Here is a 23454-nt window from a genome sequence, read left to right as displayed (position 1 = left end):
ATAATTTTTTCACTCCTCTTTGCATCTTTCTGATACAAGTATGTCTCTCCTTAGCTACGTTATACATATTTAATTCTTGTATCCCTGAAAATACTGAGTTGCAATGACGTGTGGAGATAATGTTTGCATGGCCTTCAGTTAGAAGCAATAGTAGATGGAATGGGCCAAAAGTATGTCTTTAAAGGTGTCCTTATTAAACAGTGTGTTGACAAAAATCTCAGTGCTGAATATCAAATGCAAACTGTTTTGGAGAAAGAAAAGATGTTGGGGAATGGAGGGTCAGGAGTCACTGGTTTTTAGCTTCCCGCTCCCACACCAAAAATGTATTATATGGTCTTTTTAAAAGATTACAGCTGGCTGCCTTCTTAATTCAACATTATTTTGGTAAGTTTTTGCCTGCTTTATTAATTTATTAAAAAGTAACAGTCAACTGTAAAACATGAGGATGTAATTCCATGCAGCAATGCTGATGTAATCATGAGAGAGAGAACTGTGGCTTGTGTAGTGTTTCCAGTGACATCATAGACCTTTAATTCACAGTGGGTTTGCCATCTTCCTTTTCCTTCTTTAAAATGGATCCTTCAGTAATGTGCAGCTGAGGAAATGTTAGCCCATTGCTATTCTGAAGATGCTTTGGCAGCTGTCAGGGTCTCTTTTCCACTTTGAACTTTAGCGTCCAGAAAGTGGGGACCTGCCTGTTCCCTTCTAAGCTTAATTCCTAGCTTAGATCTTATCACGCTGCCACCAACCCAAAATATAGTGTTTGGGTACACTCCCTGTCCCCCAAAACAGGGGTCTTAAAACAAAGGGAAATAAACCATTCCCCTCTCCTTTCTCCTCCCAGACTTTCCCCTCCCTGAGTTACCCTGAAAGATACCGTGATTCAAACTCCTTGAATCTTAAAACAGAGAGGAAATTCACCTTCCCCCCCCTCCCCCACCCAGACTCTCCCTGAGAGAGAGACACTGATCCCAACTCCTTGGATCTTAATACAGAGAGAAATTAACCTTTCCCTCCCCCTTCTCTCCTTTCCCCCCACCAATTCCTGGTGAGTTCAGACCCAGTCCCCTTGGGTCTTACACAGGAATAAAAAAATCAATCATGTTCTTAAAAGAAAAGCTTTTAATTAAAGAAAGAAAAGGAAAAAATTATCTCTGTAAAATCAAGATGGAAAAATGTTTACAGGGTCTCAGCTTCACCTAGACCAGAGGGACTCCCCCTCCAAGCCTAAGTATAAGTTACAGCACACATAGGTGAAATATCCTTCCAGCAAAATACACATTTGCAAATAAAGAAAACAAACAAATCTAATCCGCTTTCTATCTATTACTTACTATCTGGAACCTGAGAGTCTATTTCAGTAAGATTGGAGAAATCTGGTTACATGACTGGTTTCTCTTAATCCCAAGAGAACAAAAAATAGGACAAAAAGCACAAAACAAAGACTTCCCTCCATCAAGATTTGAAAGTATCTTGTCTCTCGATTGGTCGTTTGGTCAGGTGTCAGCCAGGTTCACTGAGCTTGTTAACCCTTTACAGGTAAAAGAGACATTAACCCTTAACTATCTGTTTATGACAGCAGCCTACTTCTCATTTCTGCTGGGGCATCATGGGAAAATGTCCACTAAAAGTGGGTCCAGTTTTGAGCAAAAAGGGCTTTGCACCAATAAACTGGATGAGGTAATATCTTTTATTGGACCAACTTCTGTTGGCGAGAGAGACTAGCTTTCGAGCTTACACTGAGCTCTTCCTTGACTCTGGGAAACTAACTCAGAATGTCACAGCTAAATATAAGGTGGAACAGATTGTTTAGCGTTCCAGGTCAAGAAGCTCATTAATATCCCTCCAGTCACAGGGAGGGAAAGAAGAGGAGGGGAGCAGCTACGGGGCAAGTGTTGTAAGTGGGTTACATATTGTTGTAATAAGCCATAAATCCAGTGTGTCTGTTCAGTCCATGATTTTTAGTGTCCAGCAAAGTTATGAATTTAAGCTCCTAGACTCGTCTTTTGAAAGTGTTGTGTAAGTTTCCTGTGAGGACTCATAGGTCAGATATAGGGTGATCGCTTTGTGAAAAGTGTTCACCCATAGGTGATGTGATGTGTTTGTCTTTTATCATTTTCCTGTGTGTGTTCATTTGAGAGCATAGTGATTGTCAGTCACTCAGATACCATACACAATGCTGTGAGGAGAAAGTCCAGGATATACACCATGACACACTCAACATAGCCTTCACCAAACAAGGACACTCCACCACAAAAATAGATCACATCATGGAACGGCCCGCCCAAATACCTCAAGAGAACCTGCTTCAATACAGAAATAAAACCTCCTTTAACCGCACACCCCTAGTTGTCACCTGCCCCTACAAGGAACCCATAGTATCAAACAACTACAAGCCATACCCAATGAGAACCCCATCCTGAAAGAAATCTTTCCTGATGCCTCAATTCTAGCCTGCAAAGAGGACCCCAGCCTCCCCAAGCTCATCATCAGAAGCAAGCTTCCCACAGACCAGGACAGGCCAAATCAAAGCTGTACCAGACCCTGCCAGAACAACATGCAAAAACTGCAGACATATTTCCTCTGCTACAATGATCAACACCTGCCACACCACACACACACTACAACACACCTTTCAAGATCCAGGGGTCCTACACATGCCTAATACAACATGTATTGTATCCATCCAGTGCACTAAATGCCCTAATGGCAACTATGTGAGGTGAAACCAGACAATCGCTATGCTCTCAAATGAATTGACACAGGTGAATGCATCCTAATTAATGTAAATGTCTACAACCAGAGAGAGGAAATAAACAGTACAGAGGCACAATGGGTCAGTCAGATCCATTGCATTAGAGAGAGAGTAAATTCCTTTAGCCTTAATTGGTGTTATCAATCCTGAATTTTTATCTCTCTGAGACCTAAAATCTTTGAGTTGTAAATTTACTTAAGCACCTCCATGGGGAACAGAATATTGATAATGGAAGGCTCTTCAATCTACTGGTCAAAGATAAAACAAGATCCAGTGGCTGAAAGCTGAAGCTAGATAAATTCAGCCTAGAAATAAGGTGCAAATTTTCAACAGTGAGGGCAATTAATCATTGGAAGAATTTTATGAAGGGCTGGGGTAGATTTTTTTTCCATTTCTGAACATTTTAAAAACAAAATTAAAAAACAAGATATGCTCCAGCTCAAACAGGAGTTAATTCAGGGAAGTCCCATGACCTGTGTTATGTAGGAAAGTCAGACTGATTCCTTCTGGCCTGATAATCTATGGATTTATTTAGTGGAGTGGAGTACCATTTACTTCAGGAAAGGGGTAGGGTGGGTTGGTTGGTTTGTATGCGTGAGGAGGTGTCCACAAGAAAAATCGCTACTTAAAAAGAAGTCCACACTAGGGAAAAGTTTTGATGTACTTACACATTTTTTGTCTGGATAGAAATTGAGTGTTTGGACTGTGTGACTTGAAAGACTGAGATTCAGCTTAGGGCAATACCTCCTAATGTTTTTTCATCTAACTGTATTTATTTCCTCAATAAGCTTTCATCATAAATGATACTATTCAGAGAAGAAAACAATTTGTGTGAGAATGGAAAAGCAGCTGGGAATTGCTGATGTGAGTTTATCTGAAGTTTGACAAGAAATGCTCCATTAGGCTCTCTGCTGTGGCTATGGTCTTGTTTACAACTAAGCAATTTGGCTTCCAGGGGGAATTCTCATTGCTTGTACATAAATTATGGTCAAATCCTCAGCTGATATACATTGAGGTAGCACCATTGAACTCAGTAGAGCTATGCCAATTTACACCAGCTTAGGATCTGTGTCTGCTGTTATATCTTCCTATGCACTTACTGGATGGAGCTTCCAGTTCTTTAGAAATGCACCTCTTACAACATCTACCCAGAATTCATTCAGCTTTAACACTTCTCCTGTTGTTTGTGTTCCTTTGCAGCTTCTTTTGGTCTCTACTTCCCTAGGAAGGATTATTCTGAGACTGTCTACATTGATCAGCCAGCGGGTACGCCGCTACTGCACATCCGTGCCTTGAGGGATTCACATGGGGAGGTGGCCCACTTTCAGCTGTGCCAGCATCTCTTTATCTATCGTGTTGGAGCCTATGAAAATCATTGGTTTCAAATAAAAGAAAAAACTGGGCTTCTCTACCTCAATAAGAGTCTGGATAGAGGAGACTTCGATATCCTGTGTAAGTCTGAGAGGAGTAGCTGCAGTTGTGATACTGTCCAGAATTGAAGTTAAGCACTTATATCTAATGGGAATTATCCAGCAGCATGTGAATAGCAAACGAATACTTAGGGATCAGACTGGAAGAACTGTTTACTTACATTAAATGAATTTTGGGATTGAAAAGAACTCTCAGTTAGACACAATGGTATTAAAGTCATGTGGCAAAATGAACACTAAGGCCAAGAAGAAATTGGATTAGTTGTCAAATGGTAGAGTTTCATCAGAGAAGTTTCACCAGTTTAACTAAATGAACATAATAAACTTAGACTGGACCCCAAAAGAAGACACACTTAAACCATTTTAATCCTCGCAAGTTTATCCTTATTTAGTAATTTACCAACATGTTACACCCATTTATGTGTTGGTTAAAATTTTATTTCTGCATCAGTTCGGACAGACTAATTTTAGTTAAATTGGTGCAACTTTTCCAATATAAGCAAAACCTTTAATTACAAAGACCCAGATACCTGGAGCACTTTTTGTAAGGGGTAGTAAATGATCCTCTGATGAAGGGGTTAAGTGATGCCTATTTATATTGCTTGGGATTGAATTGAGATTTTCTTGTAAGAACCATGTACCATTGAACCATAGAAACAAATTGTTTTCATTCTCCTGCTTTCAATAGACAGAACCTATATCTTGGTGGTTTTGATCCCCGAGGAAATTAGGTAGCATTAGATGAGGGAGGAGAAAGTGGTGTAAGAAATTAATGTCATAGCACTGCTGAAAAGGCTTTACATCTGGATCAGTTTCAAAGATTGGTAGGGTTCCACTGTGGGTAATCTGAAGCAATAGGAGAACTTGTAAGAGCCATATTGTCCACATTAGCCTGTAATTTTTGAGTGGCTTGCTCCAACTTCAAACACGTAGAGCCTTATTTTAGAGGTGCTAAACATCAGGTATTGTCACGGAACTACTTGGTTTACTGTAGAATAATGGCTGACGGAAGGAAACTATTAAGAGGAATGTTAGCTTGTTTCTTTGTCAACTGTTTCTTTGTTTCTGTTCTTGCAGTTGGAAAAAATTGGATGTCATTACCAAAGGTGACATTTCATGTCTACCTTTCACCCCAGCCCTTCCAAGGGAAGGAATGTGAGACCCCCACTTCTGCCCTGGTGCATCTCTCCATCATCAATGCCACTGTACCAGCTTGCAATGCTCTGATGTCAAGGGAGCTTTGTTTCTCAGAAATGGATCTCTCCTTTCACATCAAGGAGAATAAACCACCTGGCACATTTCATCAGCTCCAGTTACCCCCAATACATCACCTGTGCCAGAATGTCAGCATTTCCTACAAATTACTAGCAGGTAAAACTGGAGGTAAACCATTCAGTCGCCAGTCATATTAAAGAGATTTTTAATAGAGTAGATCTCTCCTCTGTTGGTTATCCTACTCTGCTTCCACATAAGACTTTATGGGTTTTAGAGTGGTAGCCTTGTTAGTCTGTATCAGCAAAAAGAACAGGGAATACTTGTGGCACCTTAGAGACTAACACATTTATTTGAGCATAAGTTTTTGTGGGCTAAAACCCACTTCATCAGATGCATGCAGTGGAAAATACAGTAGGAAAATATATACATAGAGAATATGAAAAAATGAGTGTTGCCATACCAACTGTAATAAGGGTAGTTAATTAAGGTGAGCTATTATCAGCAGAAGAAAAAAAAATTTTGTAGTGATAATCAGGATGGCCCATTTCCAACCGTTGACAAGAAGGTGTGAGTAACAGTAGGGGGAAAATTAGCATGGGAAAACAGTTTTACTTTGTGTAATGATCCATCCAGTCCCAATCTTTATTCAAGCCTAATTTAATGGTGTCTAGTTTGCAAATTAATTCAGATTCTGCAGTTTCTTGTTGAAGTCTGTTTGTTTTTTTGTTGAAGTATTGTGACTTTGAGATCTGTAATTGAGTGACCAGCAAGGTTGAAGTGTTCTCCAACTGGTTTTTGAATGTTATAATTCTTGATGTCTGATCTGTGTCCAGACTGTCCCGTTTGGCCAATGTACATGGCAGAGGGGCATTACAGTTGGTATGGCAACACCCATTTTTTCATGTTCTCTGTGTATATATATTCTTCTACTGTATCTTCCACTGCATGCATACGATGAAGTGGGTTTTAGCCCATGAAAGCTTATGCTCAAATAAATTTGTTAGTCTTCAAAGTGCCACAAGTACTCCTCATTCTTGTTACAAGTCCTTTAGACTTCCTAATGTACCCCAATATAGCTTCTCCACCTTCCTTCATATCTCTTCTTAGATTGATTTTCATAATATAGAGTAAAATTCTTTCTTTCCTCTGTTACATTGATGCAACCCAAATGGATTCATTGGGATCACACCAGTATGTCAAAGAGGAGAACAATCAAACACCACTAATAGGAAAGGATTATCCCAGTTTATGCTCTGTATGTGTTGTTTCAGTTGAAGGGCTGCCTTTTCGTTACAATGAGAACACCACAGGCGTGAGTGTTGTGCAGCGTTTGGATCGGGAAGAAAGAGAGAGGTATGAACTGATCGCCAAGTGTACAGTGAGAGAGGGCTCCAAGGAGATGCAGGTCGAGGTGCCTTTCCTGGTCAATGTGTTAGATGAAGATGACTCTGCCCCCTTCCTTCCCAATGGCACTAGTACGACGGATGCTGTTGTGGAGTTCAACAGAAAAGAGGTAGAGTTCTCTTCTGCTTGGACTCTCAGATTTTCAGTGGAAACACTGTGGGTTAGGCATGCCTACATGGAAACGTCAGGCCTTGTATGTCAGCTCCCAGCATCATATGCACTAATTTACTCTACAGTCCAGAAAACTCTGACTGAATAATAAGAATAATAATATGAAGAATGTGATGACCACCTCTCTTGAGTGGCTAATTATCTGAGTGGTCATTTGACAGATTTCACTGGGTGTGTGTATCCGCCTATATATTACATACAAAAAGCTGTGTTAAAATATAATTTAGGTGGGAAAGTCAATCACTGAGAAGTTGAGAAATGCAAGATTTATAGCTGTATATGCAACTATGATTCTTCCCATGATTCTTCTTCGTGCAAGTACACTGACTGAGGCCTGGGTTCTGTGGAAAACAATAGCAAGTGTCATTAAAGATTGTACCATAATGCATGCACACAAGGATACACCATGTCAAAGGCCTGCTGCAAACAAAGGAAAGGTGAGAGCTTCTCAAATAAAAGATTTCAGGAATCTTTTCTTATGGAAGGTCTTAGATAATCTAAATATGGGGGTTGCTACCAGCTCCTCATATAATGTATACTTATGAATATCAATTGATCTTTCTTTTAGGTTTTTTTATTCATAATGGGATTTGAACACCTGTCTGCTGCCTTGAGCATCTTTGATGTTACTTAAAGAAACAAATACAACCAGAACAAAACCAGCAGCAACTTCCTGGAAAACTCCACCTCAAATGCTAACCAACTTTCCCCACCAGCACTCCCATCCTACATAACTGTTGTCCCTAATAGACTTCACCCTTACTCAGATATCTAGGCAAAATGATGGTTCTTGCAGTGTTCACTGAAGATCAACAATGCCAGAGTATTTAGGGCCAAGGGTATTCTGTAGTGAAAGGGTTGTCAATGAGCAACCTTCATCACCTCTACCCTCTCTCTACTCCATGCCACCCCTCCTGCTACAGTGATTAGAGTCCAGCTTGAAAGTAGGCCCAGCCCATATCTCAATTGGCTTTATAGGTGAAAACTAAGATACATATGTATAAAACTAGTAGAATAGCATTCAGCTGGGGCTTTCTCTGGGAGAAGAAACACTCACAACAGCATTACTAGATGGTTGTTATGCCTGAGCCATTCTTATGTGCATTCAGCATAAGCTATGCATAAAGTTCCAGCAAGTACTCAGTCACTTCCCTCCAGGGATTTCTGTCCAGTAATATTTCTTTAATAGCTATATTTGTTTCCCTTGGAAGGAAACTGGATTTTGCAAATCTGTTCTGGAAAGAGAGCATACAATTTTGGATGTTTGCTGCCACCTACAGGCGTGATATATCAGTGACATACCGATGGGCATAGCTAGTAGAGCTGCTTGAAAAATGGAATTCTCTTCCCATAGAAAATTCTGAGACACTCAAACTTTGTTTCTTCCCTCAAATCAGGATGCAAAGTAGAAATCTCAGTATTTGTCATGCAATGAAATAATCAGAAAACTATAATATAGTTGAAACAAACCTTGACAAAATCAATGTATTCTCATGAAACATTTTGATTTAATTAATTCAGTGTTTTCCAGCAGAAAACTCTTTTGGAAAACTTCCAAAATACCTCTGATAATTAGTATATTCAAACTTAAAGGAGAGAGGATTTGTATAGGAATCTCAATGGCCAATGGAACAATAACTGTACAAAATGAGTTTGAGGCCTACTGCAAGGTAATCAGAAATCCAATATAGAGTCAATAAAGAGCAATCTAGTGGAATGAGCACAAGACTGGAGCCTAGAACATCTGATTTCTGATCATGCTTCTGTTACTAACTCTCTGCGGGGCCTTAGTTATGTCATGTGGCCTCTGTTTCTTCTTTCCTGACTTTTAAATGGGGATTTGTTGCTCACCTGCAACAAGAATATTGAGGATTATTTTTTATTTTGATGATTGAAAGCAAGGTATGATCCTGTTACTTCTGCCTTCAAACATCCAGTATTACATTTGAGCACAGCCACTTAATTAGTCTCTCCCAGGGGATAAGTGAATAAAATGTCTCTGCTATCCCCGCCATTCTCTGTAAATATGGGATTAACAATTTAAAAAAATCCCACAATGCATAACGGAGAGTGAATTGGAGGTCTCAGGGAGGGGAGACTGTGCACTATACGGGCCACATTCTCTTGTGTGTTCCAGCCCTTCTTGCCATTCACACAGCTGAGAATTCAAGTCGCCCTAAACTCTGTGAGGTTGGGGGTGGTGCAGAGCCAACTAGAGAATGAGGATCAATAACTGGTTCGCTGAGGATCCGCTCTGCTGCTCCTCGCCTTGCTGACCTGAGCAGATATTGGCAGTCTCATATTTTTTGCTTGGCTTGTCATTCTCATGTTTATTCAGTGATATATCCCAGTTGCAAAATTCCCCCAAAGTTCATCCTAGCTACAAAGTCTACTAGTCTACAAAGACCACTAGTTGGGGATTGCCGGAATCAAATATGCAGTCCTTACATAGGTCTCAAAACTGACTGCTGCTACAATAATTTTGCAACTCAACGGTCTTTATGAAATGCTGTTACAATGCTCATCTATCTCCAAATAGGTGGTAAGCAGTATGTGACAGACCCAGACCAGTGAGGTACAGGAGTCTGGTAGAGGGCAAATATACTGGTCACTGGAAGAGTAGTTTTCTGTTCCCTGAGTGACCAGAGCAGGGGCTTCACTAGAGTAATCAGGAACCTGCTAGAACCAATTAAGACAGGCAGGATAATTGACACCTGGAGCCAATTAAGAAATTGCTAGAATCAATTAGGACAGGCTAGCTAATAAGGAACCTGAGTTTGAAAAGGACCTCACTTCAGTTTGCGGCATTCATATGAGGAGCTGGGAGAAAGAGGTACGAGGAGCTGAGAATGAGAAGACATATAGCTGGAAGACTGAGGAGTACAAGCATTATCAGGCAATAGGAGAAAGGTCCTGTGGTGAGGATAAAGAAGGTGTTGGGAGAAGGCCATGGGGGAAGTAGCCCAGGGAGTTGTAGCTGTCGCGCAGTTGTACCAGGAGACACTTTAGACATCTGTAGTCCACAGGGCCCTGGGCTGGAACCCGGAGTAGAGGGTGGGCCCAGGTTCCCCCAAACCTCCAAACTCCTGATCAGACACAGGAGGAATTGACCTGGACTATGGCCTTCTACCAGAGGGGAAGGTCTCTGGGATGTTTCCCGACCCACATGGTGAATCTGTGAGGCGAGCAAATCCACCAGTAAGCACAGGACCCACCAAGGTAGAGGAGGAACTTTGTCACACAGTAGTATGATCAATCTTTGCCCTTTCTGTCAAAGCCCTACAAAGATTTTGAATGGAAGTGGATTTTTACAGAATGTCAGGGAGCTTTATACAGACAGGACTTTGGTCTCCAGATTGTATCACTTATTCAGACAGTAAACCAGAAAACAAATCTGGAAAAAAGAATTGTGGCAATCATTGATTTTTCTTCATATCGTCTATGATTTTCTTCTAGGGAACTGTCCTAGCCACACTGACTGTGTGTGATGCAGACACCACCCCTATTTTCCCCATTGAAAGCAGCAAAAAGAAGTACACAGGCACCATCAGTACAACTGATCCATGGATTAGCGAAACATTTCGGGTGGATCACATCTTCCACGAAATCTATTTCAGCCCCAATGGCAGCCAAGTGAGGGGAACGCTTCATGAATACAGTACGGTCTCTTCCTTCTAACAAAGAATGAAATTGCTTTGCTTATAATTGACCAATATTGTATTTGACTTTTCTATGTATCTGAAAAATACCAGGCAGATGGAAAATTAGACAGAGAAGCCCAGTATCAGAACAGATATTTGGGACTGAAAGAGGGGACTGATATACTACATTCTTTCCTCCTACATATATATAACACAGAGTGACTGTATAGGAATGTGACAGTTGCATTATGTGTTGACTACCCAAGAGAGGTTCTGATTGTATTGCATTTCAGAAAGTGATTCTAAGCTCATGACTACAGCTGGATGGCAAACAGTTTTCCTCTACCACACAAATTTTTGAGATTTTTTAAAAAAGATTTTCCAGTTTCACGGGGGTGGGAGGGGGAGAAACTGAGACATTTTGAAAAAAATCATGGAAAAAACAGACAGGCCCATCCACTTGCTCCAAAAAAGCCACTGGCCAGATGGGCAGGGCACTCATTGAGTCCCCCAATATATGTCTATCCATCCAAAAAAAAAAAAAAGAAATGCCAAAACCCACAGCAGAGTGGGTCAGCTGACTCAGGATCACATTGCTGGGCTGAAAATAGCAGTGTAGATGTTCAGGCTTGAGCTGAAGCCTGGGTGCTGAAACCCAGCAAGCTTGGAGGGTCTCAGAGCCCAGGCTCCAGTCTCAGCCTGAAAGTCTACACTGTTATTTTTAGCTCTTCAGCTCAAGCCCATTGATCTGGGCTCTGAGAGTCACTGCTGCTGGTCTCGTTTTTTTGTTTGTTTGTTTGTTTTTGTGCAGCATAGACATATCACCACATCCCAGGTGACAGCCCTAACCACCAGGCTATTCTGTGGTGGGCGTCTCTCATATTGACCAGAAGATATGTGAAACGTTCCTGTGAAAAATTTTGATTTTGATGAATCCACATTTTCCTACAAAGCACCGTTTAGTCAAAACATTCCCAACCAGCTCTAGTTGTGACATATCTTTAGGCTCTTTTTGTTGTGTGGAGTGGGAGAAAATCTATATTTTTAGTTTTAATTCAATCTCTCCCTTTACCTAGTAGCAGGCCATGAGCCAGTTCTTGAAGAATAGATTTGATATTTATAGTTTAGGATTTTGTGCTGCCTAAAAATGCATCAACATGTGAAAAGCCAATCTTCTCTTTTGCAGAGCTGATGCTGAATAAAAATATTTCAGTCACGGAGAACCGTTCCTTCCAGTTGGATGTTTTGGTGAATGACACAGAGTTTCATGGCCCTGAAAGATCTGTGATGCTCCACTTCAATGTCTCCATTCTTCCCGTCAGCATTCAGTTTCCTAATATGACTTACCAGTTCACAGTGAACAGAAATGCTGAACGTTTTGCACAGGTAAAGACTGTCTTAATTGCTGTTGATTTTGGCATTGTTGAAGATAAACCTTGTAAAAGTGAGACAGCTTGGAGGGAAATGTGTACATAAAATAAATAACCTCCAGGATTTCAGAAAGGTCCACAAATACCAGATGGCATTGCAAATCTGTTCTGACTCTGGGGCAATGTTACCTAGAAGTTAGAACCCTGGACTGGGATTCAGGAAACCTAGGTTGTCATATTGATTCTGCTACTGGCCTGCAAGTCACTTCACTTTCTTTGCCTCATTTTCCCCCATCTGTAAAATGGAGATAAGCAGAGCTTACTGAGATGTATATTACAGAGCCTCATTTTGCTAGGTGCTGTACAAACACATAGTAAGGGATAGTCTGCCTCTAAGAGTTTGTGAACTAAATAACAAAACATTGTGACCCTCTGGATCACTGTCACAATTGTATATGATTACTGCTTTGCCACCATCCAGTCTGTGTGGCTTTAGAAACTAGCACCAGGTAATTTGGAAGCAGAGTATTCTGATATGATTATCAAATCTGAGTCTTTGAAATGAAACATGGCACTTCTGAAAGTGAGCAGTGTCTTAAAAAATGCTTCCAAGCTTGGCTTCATCCTCACTGCATCTGTTCCTTCCCAGAGTTTGCAGCAGATAGTGTCAGCATTCCCACTTCTTTCCACAGAAGCAAAAAGGTGGATTCTACCCATCAGGTGGACATTGCCACCCCTCCTAGGTGGGCTTCTCCTGGTCTTCGTAGCTCTGATAGGACAGAATTTCCAGTTGATCGGCCAAGCGCTTGTCCTTGGCGAATGGCCCTAGCACTTGGGGTAGGGGAGGCTTGAGAAGTCAGAGATGTAAGGATGTGTTTTCCAATATACACATAGCTCCAACCAAAGCCTTGTCAGACATTAAATGGAAGTGAGCTATTGTAATGCACAAAGTAAATATGATCTTGTCACAGTTACTAGGTGAACTGCATCTCTGATGTCTCCTAATCTAAACGCTGACACTCATGTCATAAACCTAGTCCCAGATTTGGACCTTAGCATCCAAAATATGGGGGTTAGCATGAAAACCTCCAAGCTTAGTTACCAGCTTGGACCTGGTAAAGCTGCCACCACCCAAAAAATGAGAGTGTTTTGGGGCACTCTGGTCCCCCAAAAAACCTTCCCTGGGGACCCCAAGACCCAAATTCCTTGAGTCTCACAACAAAGGGGAATAAACCATTTCCCTTCCCTTCTCCCTTCCAGGTATTCCCTCCCTGGGTTCCTGGAGAGATAAACAGAAGCAAACTCCATGAATCTAAACAGAGGGATTCCACCCTCCCCATTTCCAGCCTTGGAAAACAGAAGTACCGAGAGCTAATCTCTCTTCCCCCCTCACCCAGAAGGAATGCAAAGTCAGGCTAGTAAATCTAACACACACAGATTTCCCCCTGACTTCTTCCTCCCACCAATTCCCTGGTGAGCACAGACTCAATTCCCTGGAGTTCCCCACTAAAGAAAAACTTCAACAGGTCTTAAAAAGAAAGCTTTATGTAAAAAGAAAGAAAAATACATAAAAATGGTCTCTCTGTATTCAGGTGACAAATACAGGGTCAATTGCTTAAAAGAAATATGAATAAACAGCCTTATTCAAAAAGAATACAATTCAAAACACTTCAGCAACTACACACATGTAAAATACAAAAAAACATATAAATCTCTATCTGATCTTTTGTACTTACAACTGGGAAACAGAAGATTAGAATGCAGGAAATAGAGAAATCCTTCCCATAGCCGAGAGGGAGATAGGCACAAGACAAAGAACTCAGACACAAACTTCCCTCCACCCAGACCTGAAAAAGTCTGGTTTCCTGATTGGTCCTTTGGTCAGGTGCTTCAAGTTACCTCTTTCCAGGTGTAAGAGACATTAACCCTTAGCTATCTGTTTATGACATACCCACTTCCAGGTCTCAGCCTCTAGCCATCACTTGGCTCAGGGTGAAATCCCCTGATTCTCTGATATGCTGGGCTGCTGTCCCCTGGTACTAATCACGATTACCTAGCAGGGCTGACTTAGGCTTATACCCTGCAGTTGTCTTCCCTCCAGGGCAATGACAATAGTAACCAGTGACCAAACAGCTCCTTAAAGCAAAGATTTATTTATTTAGAACAAAAGCATTTGAGAAAACAGATCTTAAATCAACTAAACACACCACTCTAGCTTACCAGGTGTTTAACTATCTTCCGCATGGGCATTCTAGGAGCACTGTTCTCTATAGACTCTCTTTCAGAGAGCCACTCTCTTTCTCAGCCTGTCAGAGCTCACTGATGCTCGCTGGACACCCCTAGCCCTTTGAGCCCTTTGAGCTGGCAACTCCTAGCAGAGGCAAAGCAAGAGTTAAAACAGGCGATAAAAGACATTTGAAGCTAGCAAACAGACCCTTTGTATTTCTTGACTATGCCTATGTTTTGAATTGGGAAGCCACCATTCCCAAAGTCCTCTATTAAGCTAGACCAATGCATTCATGCAGGAAAGTCACATACAGTGTTCATAAAATTGTTACATGTCGGTATTTGTGACATTATTATAGATTATGACGTAGCAACTCTGCTTCTGTTAAAGGCCCTATATTAACATAAATAGAGCAAACAAATAGTTCCCTAGGTTGTTCACTGGACAAAGCCTTTTGGACCCTAATTAAAGTGAATTGTAGGAAAGAATGACAATGGAAAAGGGTAAAAAAATCAAGTGGAGAAGATACTGCTACTGCAATATGTTAATGGATTTTCCCTAGATAATGGCTAGTCAGTAATTAATGTGCTTCCTAATTTAACCATCATTTCGGTTTAATCATCATCCTCACCATTAATAATGCTTTCTAGTAACATTTCAAACAGATTGACATTAATCAGTGGTAAATTACAATGAAATTCCTGTGCAACATGCATGTTAATACTAAACTAGCTCATTATAATGAATGTTGTGGAAAGATGAAATGTTTCCATATTCTGAAACCTTGTAACAAATAGAGACATAAGAGGTCCTGTGTAGTTGTAACACAGCAGTGTTGATACTAACCTGTCTTGTTTTGTTTTCCCATTGTGAAGGGAACTTAATAATCAGATGCCTTACTTATCTTTAAGCCTCTGGTTAGTCAAGGAGAATAATAAAAGAGGAAAGCAAGATATATTATGGTCTAGATAATACTAAGTCCTGCCATGAGTGCAGGGGACTGGACTAGATGACCTCTCAAGGTCCCTTCCAGTCCTATAATTCTAAGGTTATCTGGCTTTACATTTCATTTTGATACAAATTTTATACTCACAGAATGTGCTGCTGGATTGGCAGCTTTTGAGACTGCAGAACAGGCGCACACAGATAATAGTAATAGTTAATGGGCATCAGGCAGGGTCTGCAGTTATCATCCGAACAAGTAGAGGGTACTTCAGTCATTGGGCTCTTTACAAAGAGTGCCAACCAGGGTCCAGACTGTGGTGGTTGTCTTTATTTGTGGCGATTGTTCCTTTTTGTTTGATGCTTGAGATTTTCCGGTCTAGTCTTTCAGACTCTGATCCGTGAGAAACTTGCATGCAAATGCTGTTGCCCTTTTGGTGCTTTTTGTAAAGAAGCACAATCCTTCTAGTGTTGCATTGGCTTTTGGAGTGGCAGATCGTGAACCTCTTACTCTCGGTCATGAGCATTTACTCTCACTAGCAGCTCCATTGAAAGCAATGGGGCTAGTCAGGGGAATAACTGCTTAGTCATATGAATAAGGTGCCCTCAATCTGGCCCTTAATAGCTAGAGATGAACCTGAGCCACATGTATCTGAATATTGATCCAAGCTACTCCTAAATCCAGCAACGTTATTTTCTGTGGCTCCATCTTGGGCTTATCTCCATTAAAAATCACTGTTCCCAAGCATAACAAATCAGTACAGAAAGGCAATGTGTGGAAGCCGCAGACTTTTCATTGTGTTGAGACCATTGAACATTCTGCATTTTAAATGGAATTCCCCTTTCTAATCTCAGCAGCTTCGTTTCCTGACATGTAACGGTCTAGTTTCACTGGATGGCAGTAGTAAGAGGGAAATGTTCTGAGCTGTGTGTGTGTGTAAGCTGTGTCTGTCTGTGCTTGCTGAATTCTAATTCCCAAAGAGATTCTGTTATGAGGTTTAGTGGGGGGGGGATCAAAGCAAGAATGGGAATGATTTTCTCAGTCAGTGAGGTATTATCCTCTCACTTCTGAGAGGTGGATTGGAAGGTTTAGTGTGGTGTGAAATCAGCCCAACTTGATGCTAGCAGCGTAGTTCCTAGAGAATGGCACCCTATGCCATTGAAGTATTATGCATAATTAACTATAGTTAGCCTGAGCAGTGAGGAAAAGTACAGAGCCAAATGAATATGGAGGCTGAAAAATCTTTCACTCTAACGAAAACATGAGTGTGTGTTAGTTAACCTTCCAGCCAATGCCATTTGTCCATTTTAGCAGCCAAATGAATGGATTAAAGGAGCATGGCCTGACATAACCTGTGCACTGCATTTAGCTCTTCAAAGGACTTAGAGCCCTGTCCTCATTTACTCAGACAAATGATGAAAAATATAAGCTGAGATTTTCAAAGGCAGTTGGGCACCCGCTGCCACTGAAATTCAGTGGAAGGGGGCACCATAATCCATTACCAAAACCTTCCTAAGATTACCTGGTCTTGTACCCCTCTAAATTAATTTTTCCCTTCCCATCATTTCTGAAAACCAATATATTTGTGTCTTAATTGATGGCTCCTCTTTTAATACCATCTTCCTCCTTGCCTGAATCCTGCCCTGATATTGGGTCACGTTACTGCCGATTACTGAAGTATTTTCTGAGTAGGTAGCAGCATTCCCCGTAAGTCAGAAGTGCTGTCTGTTTTTCTGCCTGAGTCTAGTGAGGCTGCACTGCAGTATGTTTAAGGTCACCAATGTTTCCACTAGACTAATTTTTATAGTGGTATAATCCTGGGACAGTAACACCACGGGAAGAACCATGCAGATAGAAACAGCTTCTTTTTCTTTGAGAAAGTACCTCGAGAGCCCCTCTATTGCTTCCCTTCTTTATGGTACAGAGGAGACCAAAGCTGCTGTGGGGCTGCACTGAGGGAAACCTGGCTGTGAAGGGTGCTTCTCCATCCCCTAATGATCTGTGCAGCATTTCCCATCCCCTTCACAGGAAATCTCTATGGCTGACAGGCTGTGTGGAGAAGGTGAGAATGGCTTGATGGGAGAGGAACAGACAAGGAACACTCAGTGTCCCCTCCTACACAGACTGGAGTCCATATAATAACTGTGGTTAATGCTGCTTGGAGCTGCTTTAATTTTCCCCTGCTGAGTTCTGGAACCACTGTGGTAGGGATTGAAAAACTAAGACAGTGGCAGTACAATATGACATCTGCTGTGCTGTCATTACTAAGAGACTTGGTTCTAGAAGGGGACTGGAGGGGCCTAAAGCTGCCTTGTGTCCAGCCAGGGATTTGAGAGCAATCTCAGCCTTTACTCTTTTTACCTCCACCCCCTGCTTGTTTACTTGCCAGTTCTATGGCGTAGAGGAGAGAAGGCAGCCCACATCATAAGCAGCCTCACTTTTGGAATGTTTTATTCCTCTCTTGTGCATTCTTCTGCCAAAAAGAAACACATGGCCCTAAGTGATCAGCCAGTGACATGAATTGAAATAAAGAAATGTAAAAGCAGTTAAATGGAACCTTCCTATAATAAGATACACTCCTAGAACTGCTGGAGCTTTCTCATTAATCTGAATCCAAGAATGACGTTTCACTTCAGGAAATGGATTTACTTAGATCTATTTTAAAATAAATGCTAGAAGCAGCATTTATCAGTGTGTGCTAAGCACACCTAGCATAACTTTAAAGCACATCATAAAGTGTTTTAAATTTAAGATGACCCACCATAAATCTCCCTCCACCCTTACCATTACAGTTCTCTCCATAAACAAAGCAAATGCTGTATTGGTTCTGATTCAAATCTAATTAAAATCAATGGAAAGACTTAGATGGGTTTTGGATCAGGTACCATATGAATTAGATAGGATATAAGGATTTACATTCCTGTGCTGTTTAGATAAGTAGTTTCAGAATGTAGAGTGTATATACTACTTCAGGCAGAAACTCCAACAACAATAATCCTCTCCCTGTTTTTATTTTAAATGACAATGCTTAACTGCCACCAGCAAATTGAAAAAGATGAGGTCCTTCTTTCTTTAGAGACTTTGGGATGCTTCTGTTGGCCAGAAACTTCTGACCATAATATTGTGCCACTCATATCTAAGCAGTGAATAATTAGAACATTAGAAAAGTGCTTGTGTAATTGCTTTCCATTAACTTTCTGTCTTCCTTCATTAAGAATGTTCTCTCTTCAGTTTTTGGACTAATAATTGCATTGTCCTTGTTGCACAAAAATGTTTTACTGTCTAATTTGAAGTTTCAACCTCTTGAGAATGACGTTTGAGGTTATATAACTTTCAGAAACTTTTGAGTTTTCTTAGAATAAAAAAAATTACTTGTCGCCTGCCGATGAATATATTGCCCTGAGGTCAGATAACTTAAATCCATTATAATCTTTCTTCTGAGTGGTAGAAAATGTGGCCTTTTAGCTCTTCCTTCCTACCTTCATTATTATTATTTATTATTTTATTTATACGGAGATCCAGAGTTCCTTTGTTCTAAAGCATCCTTACAAACACTTACAGCCCCAAGACAAAAAGCCTGCAATCTAAACAGGCAAACACAAGGTGGGAGGGGAAACAGAGCAATGAAGTGACTTGACTCTAGTCATGAAGCAGAGTTGGGAATAAATCCAGGTCTTTTGACTCCCATTCCAATACTCTATCCAGTGGACCACACAGCCCTGTTTGAAAGGGTCTCCATTTTGTGCACACTAAACCTAATTACACAGTTGCCTCATGCCTGTATAGGGTTTTCACATGCACCTATTTGCTTAGCTATACAGCAGGGACACTTTTCAAGTCTGACTTTGAAATAGAAACTTCATTACATCTCCTGGGAGCTCTGATTGCAAACATTCATTTATTTGGCTCCTTTCTATAAAGCCCAATAGAAAAGGAATAAAAAATTGCTTTTTTGGCCACACTGCAGTTTTTTTAAACCAAAACTAAGTCATCTGGAAAACGTTATAATAATTATGCTGATTCTGCTTCATTTTTTGTGTGTGTGTGTGTGTGTGTGTGTGCGAGAGAGAGAGAGAGAGAGAGCGAGCACTATACTTTCAATTCTTAAGTCATCCATAAAGTCATCGCAGTTTAGTACTGTGATGGGGGAAAAAAAAAGTCTCCATGAAATTTCCATTAGGGCTGGGCAATAAAGAGAGGGGAAAGGGGAAATCTGTGATAGTTTCAAAAACAGTTTTGTTTAGGGGGTTTATTAGTTTATTTCCAAGTTAGGAAAATAAAAATGTCAGAATTGTGGAACCTGAAATATTTCTACCAGCTCTACAGCTTGTGGAAAAAAAAAATTGGAAAACTTTACAAAATGTTTCAAATTTCAAGATTAGAAAAATTTCAATCAATTCTAGTTTCCACATCATGCTTCTAACACAGACAGGGCCCGATTCGCCTCCCACTCACTCTGAGATGTGCCCATTGACTTCATCAGCAAAACCAAGAGCAGGATCTGGTCCAGAAACTCTAGCACAAGCAGTATGCTTCTGTTCATCTGTAGAAAGAACATACCTATTTTAAACTGAATAACTTGTTTTTGTCGATTCTCAGAAGAGAAATAGATATTGGGGCCTGAGGCTGCCATAGTTTTCCACTCAAAAGTCCTGTTGTTGTCAATAGGAATTGCGTGTAGATGAAATGTATGACGTTTGTGGCTCTACATGTGAATAGACACTATGATATCATCATTATAACTAGTATCCCAGTGTTTTCTAGTGAATTCCTTGTAGAGGATCTTTGAAAGAAACATATTTTGGCTGCATGGAACTGGATACGATGATGGGCAGTAGGCCTGGATTTGGGAGACTTGGGTTCAAATCCCTGCTCTGCCAGAGATATTCTGTGTGACCTTGGGCAGGTCAGTTAGTTTCACGTCTGTAAAGCTGGGATAACGCTACTTCTTACCTCACAGGGGTGCTTTGAGGCTCTCACATACTATTGTAATGGGGGCCATGTAAGAATGGTAGACAGAGAGATGCTGACTGTTGCATGTATTTAAATAGCTTTAATCATTGAGAAAGATTTGTAGGGAGCACAAAGTATCATTAATGATACCACTTTGTTATTGTTGTTTGTGATCTCGTTGTTGTTGTTGTTTGAGCCTAGATAGGTAAAATCTGCATCGAAAACTGCATGAAGTTCTGTGGAGTAAACATCACCTACAGGTTGCTGTCTCCCAATGCCAGCTGCTATGCTGTAGGGATACTTCAGGGCCGAGAGGACAAGTATGGAAGCCTTTATGTGAATGACTCCTCTGTGCTACTCAGACCTGAATGTAAAGAAATTCAATACACCATTGTAGCCTCAGACAAGCAGAGTAAGAAGCATGCCAAAACCCAGCTCACTATTACGCTGGAAGGAACAAGTAAGTACTTGAGGTGGAGGGGGGGGAAAAGGTTGTGAAATGTCAATATTAACACTGGATCAGGAATTATGGATACTCACTGATATTACTCTTTAAAGTCTGTGACCAAATAAAGGAAGAAACGGGTTTTCTTCCAGACAGGAGGGAAGGCAGCTATCTCCTTGTCTCTAATGTCAATTAAACATTGTGGAACCAAAACAATGGATGCCCCATTGACAAAATCAACAAGAGGATGGGAAGGCAAAGGATTAGAAGGACTTCAGCAGGTCATCCTGACTTTGGGGAGTTTTAGGAAGCAAAAAGTTATTTTGACGTCCATCACTTGGGGGTGGGGGAATGCAAAGGGAACAGCACCCTCTGATTGTGTGAGTGATGGATCCTCCAGCCTAAGAGCCTGGGGCCACTGATAGATTGTTGCAAGTGAGGAAGTCGCTTAGGAAAAAGGCTGTAGCTTTCTTAAATTAAGTTTTAGTCACTAAAAAGCATGTGCTTTGTGTTTTATTTACAAACTGGCAGTTGCCAGACACACAGTGGCCCAGATGGCCCTGTGTTGCCAGCAGGCCCCTTTCTCTCAAGGGCGGGCCCATGCTGCATCACACAGCCCCCAGCCCTGGAACCCCTCCCCCCAATTCCCTGTAACCAGAGCTCCCCCGGACCTGCTATGTACAGAACGCCCTCCCCCGCCACATATGCACAGCATCCTGCATGCCACCCCCCTTGCCCAGTGCCCCCTGCCCACAGCCCCATCACAACTGCCCAACACCCCCCACAGAACCTCCACTCCCTAGTGCCTCAACACACACAGATCTTCCCTGCCACCTCACAGTCCAGCACCCCCAAGAAACCCACTCCCCACTGCCTGCCTCCTGGCCGCACTCACTGGCCCTGCTGGGAGGTGACTGTGTCTACTGGGCTGAGTCAGCAGCACATCCAGATCTGGTCCCAAGGCCGGGAATCACTCCGGCCCCTCGGGAGTGGCACAATCAGCCAAGCCAGGGTCTGCCCAAGCCAGGCTCTCTCAAGACACACTTGCCTAGAGGGGCTCAGTTAAGCCCCACACACTGTTGTCTGCTCCCCCACCCCCACCTGGCTGAGACTTGCCAGGCTTCTGCACCAGTCCCAGGTGGCTCAGCTCCAGGGAGACAGGTGGGGCGCCATAGGTGATGGGAAGCAGAGGCTCCCTGGAGCTGGAGGTGCACTGGGTCCACCTAGGGGCCTTAGAGGAGCTGGCAGGTGGGGCCAGGGGATGGAGAGGAGCCCTTGGCCTGAGGAGCAAGTGATTTCAGCGGGCTGGTGAGGTCTCAGGACGCAGTGCAACCGGAGCAGGCTGGGACCCCTTCTGAGCATGGACCTGGCTCCATGGACCCATGGTGACACTGGACAGTGTATTTGATATACATGTATCCCTCTTCAGTTTTGTCATTGCAAAGCACTTCCATGTCAGACAGACTTTTCTCCTTGTTCCTTCTCTAAATACTCATGCAGAACATGAGTTATAAAGATTTAGGCTTGTGCATACAGTTGAACACGTGCTCTGACAAAGGGCAGTAAATTAGCCATTTAGCAGCCTCATAATATTCAGTGTAGACACTGCAGTCCTTCACTCTCCTGGACTGAAGTTTAAAACAACAAAGTGTTCGAAAATGCACACTGGAGGCACTAAAGTTATGTTAGATCAGCGGTGGGCAAACTATGGCCTGGGGGCCACATCTGGCCCTTGAGCTCCCACTGGGAAGTGGGGTCTGAGGCTTTCCCAGCTCTGGTGCTCCAGTGGCACATCCCTCCTCCGGCTCCTATGTGTAGGGGCAGCCAGGGGGCTCTGCACACTGCCCCAGCAGCTCCCATTGGCCAGGAACTGCAGTCAATGGGAACTGCAGGGGCGGTGCCTGCAGACAGGGCAGTGGGCAGATCCATCTGGCTGCGCCTACATGTAGGAGCATAGGAGCCAGAGGAGGGACATGCCACTGTTTCTGGGAGCTGCTTGAGGTAAGCACTGCCTGGAGTCTGCCTCCCTGAGCCCCTCCCATGCCCCAACCCCCTGTCCCAGCTCTGATCCCCCTCCCACCTTCTGAACCCCTCGATTCCAGCCCAGATCACCCTCCTGCACCCCCAACCCCTCATCCCCAGCTCCATCCCAGAGTCCAAACCCCCAGCCAGAGCCCTCTCACCCTCCCACACCCCAATTACCAATTTTGTGAGCATTCATGGTCTGCCATACAATTTCCATACCCAGCTGTGGCCCTCAGGCCAAAAAGTTCGCCCAACCCGTGTTAGATCTTTCTCATTTTGTTGTTCATACTTTAATCATTGTCAGGCTGCTTAAAGACAGGCAAGGGAACATTACAAAAACAGGACTAGACAGCATGGTAGCACATGTAGTCTATATTAGGGATAAGTTATCTTCCATTTGTTTCTTTTTCTGTACTTTCCATTTATTTAATTGTGTATGTCCTTATAGTAGCCTAAGAACATGTAACCCATGACTCTGCTGAACAAAGATATTAGTGTGAATTCATATGGGCTTGTTTATCAACAACAACTATTTGTATTGTATCTATTTTTGCTGGTTTAGTCATTTTACCCAGCCTTTGCCTAGTATTTAATATGATACCACACTTGGTTCATTGTAGCAAAAGCATCAGGGATCAAACTTCACAGAAAAGGGAAGATCTGTGTAAGTAAAACTGCATAACATCTCCCTGGATCACAAGAGCCGATTGGGACTATACCAAACCATTCAGTACTCTCTAAGAGAATTGTCCGTACAGAACAGTTAACTCCCAGCAGTTGATTGCCCCTATTCCTTTAAGTTATGTAATAATGTGACCTCAGAAGTTAAGTTTTGGGGCAGACTGGGGAAATGGACACGGAGGATCAGTAGTGCT

At 42.1% G+C, this 23454-nt stretch overlaps 1 protein-coding gene across 1 annotated transcript in view; it reads left to right on the top strand.

The window, feature by feature from the left end:
• RET (ret proto-oncogene) overlaps nt 1–23454 on the top strand; it is a 116171-nt gene that overhangs the window by 60676 nt on the left and 32041 nt on the right. Inside the window, exons 2-7 of the mRNA XM_030570942.1 lie at nt 3956–4207; nt 5263–5556; nt 6672–6913; nt 10432–10633; nt 11803–12002; nt 20311–20569. Coding sequence (XP_030426802.1) covers nt 3956–4207; nt 5263–5556; nt 6672–6913; nt 10432–10633; nt 11803–12002; nt 20311–20569 — 1449 coding nt within the window. The remainder of the gene's footprint in view (nt 1–3955; nt 4208–5262; nt 5557–6671; nt 6914–10431; nt 10634–11802; nt 12003–20310; nt 20570–23454) is intronic.

This window comes from Gopherus evgoodei, chromosome 7, assembly GCF_007399415.2.
Source record: "Gopherus evgoodei ecotype Sinaloan lineage chromosome 7, rGopEvg1_v1.p, whole genome shotgun sequence".
Classification (NCBI taxonomy): domain Eukaryota; kingdom Metazoa; phylum Chordata; order Testudines; family Testudinidae; genus Gopherus; species Gopherus evgoodei.
Note: the sequence above shows the minus strand (reverse complement) of the source record. Positions and strands in the feature narration are given on the sequence as shown.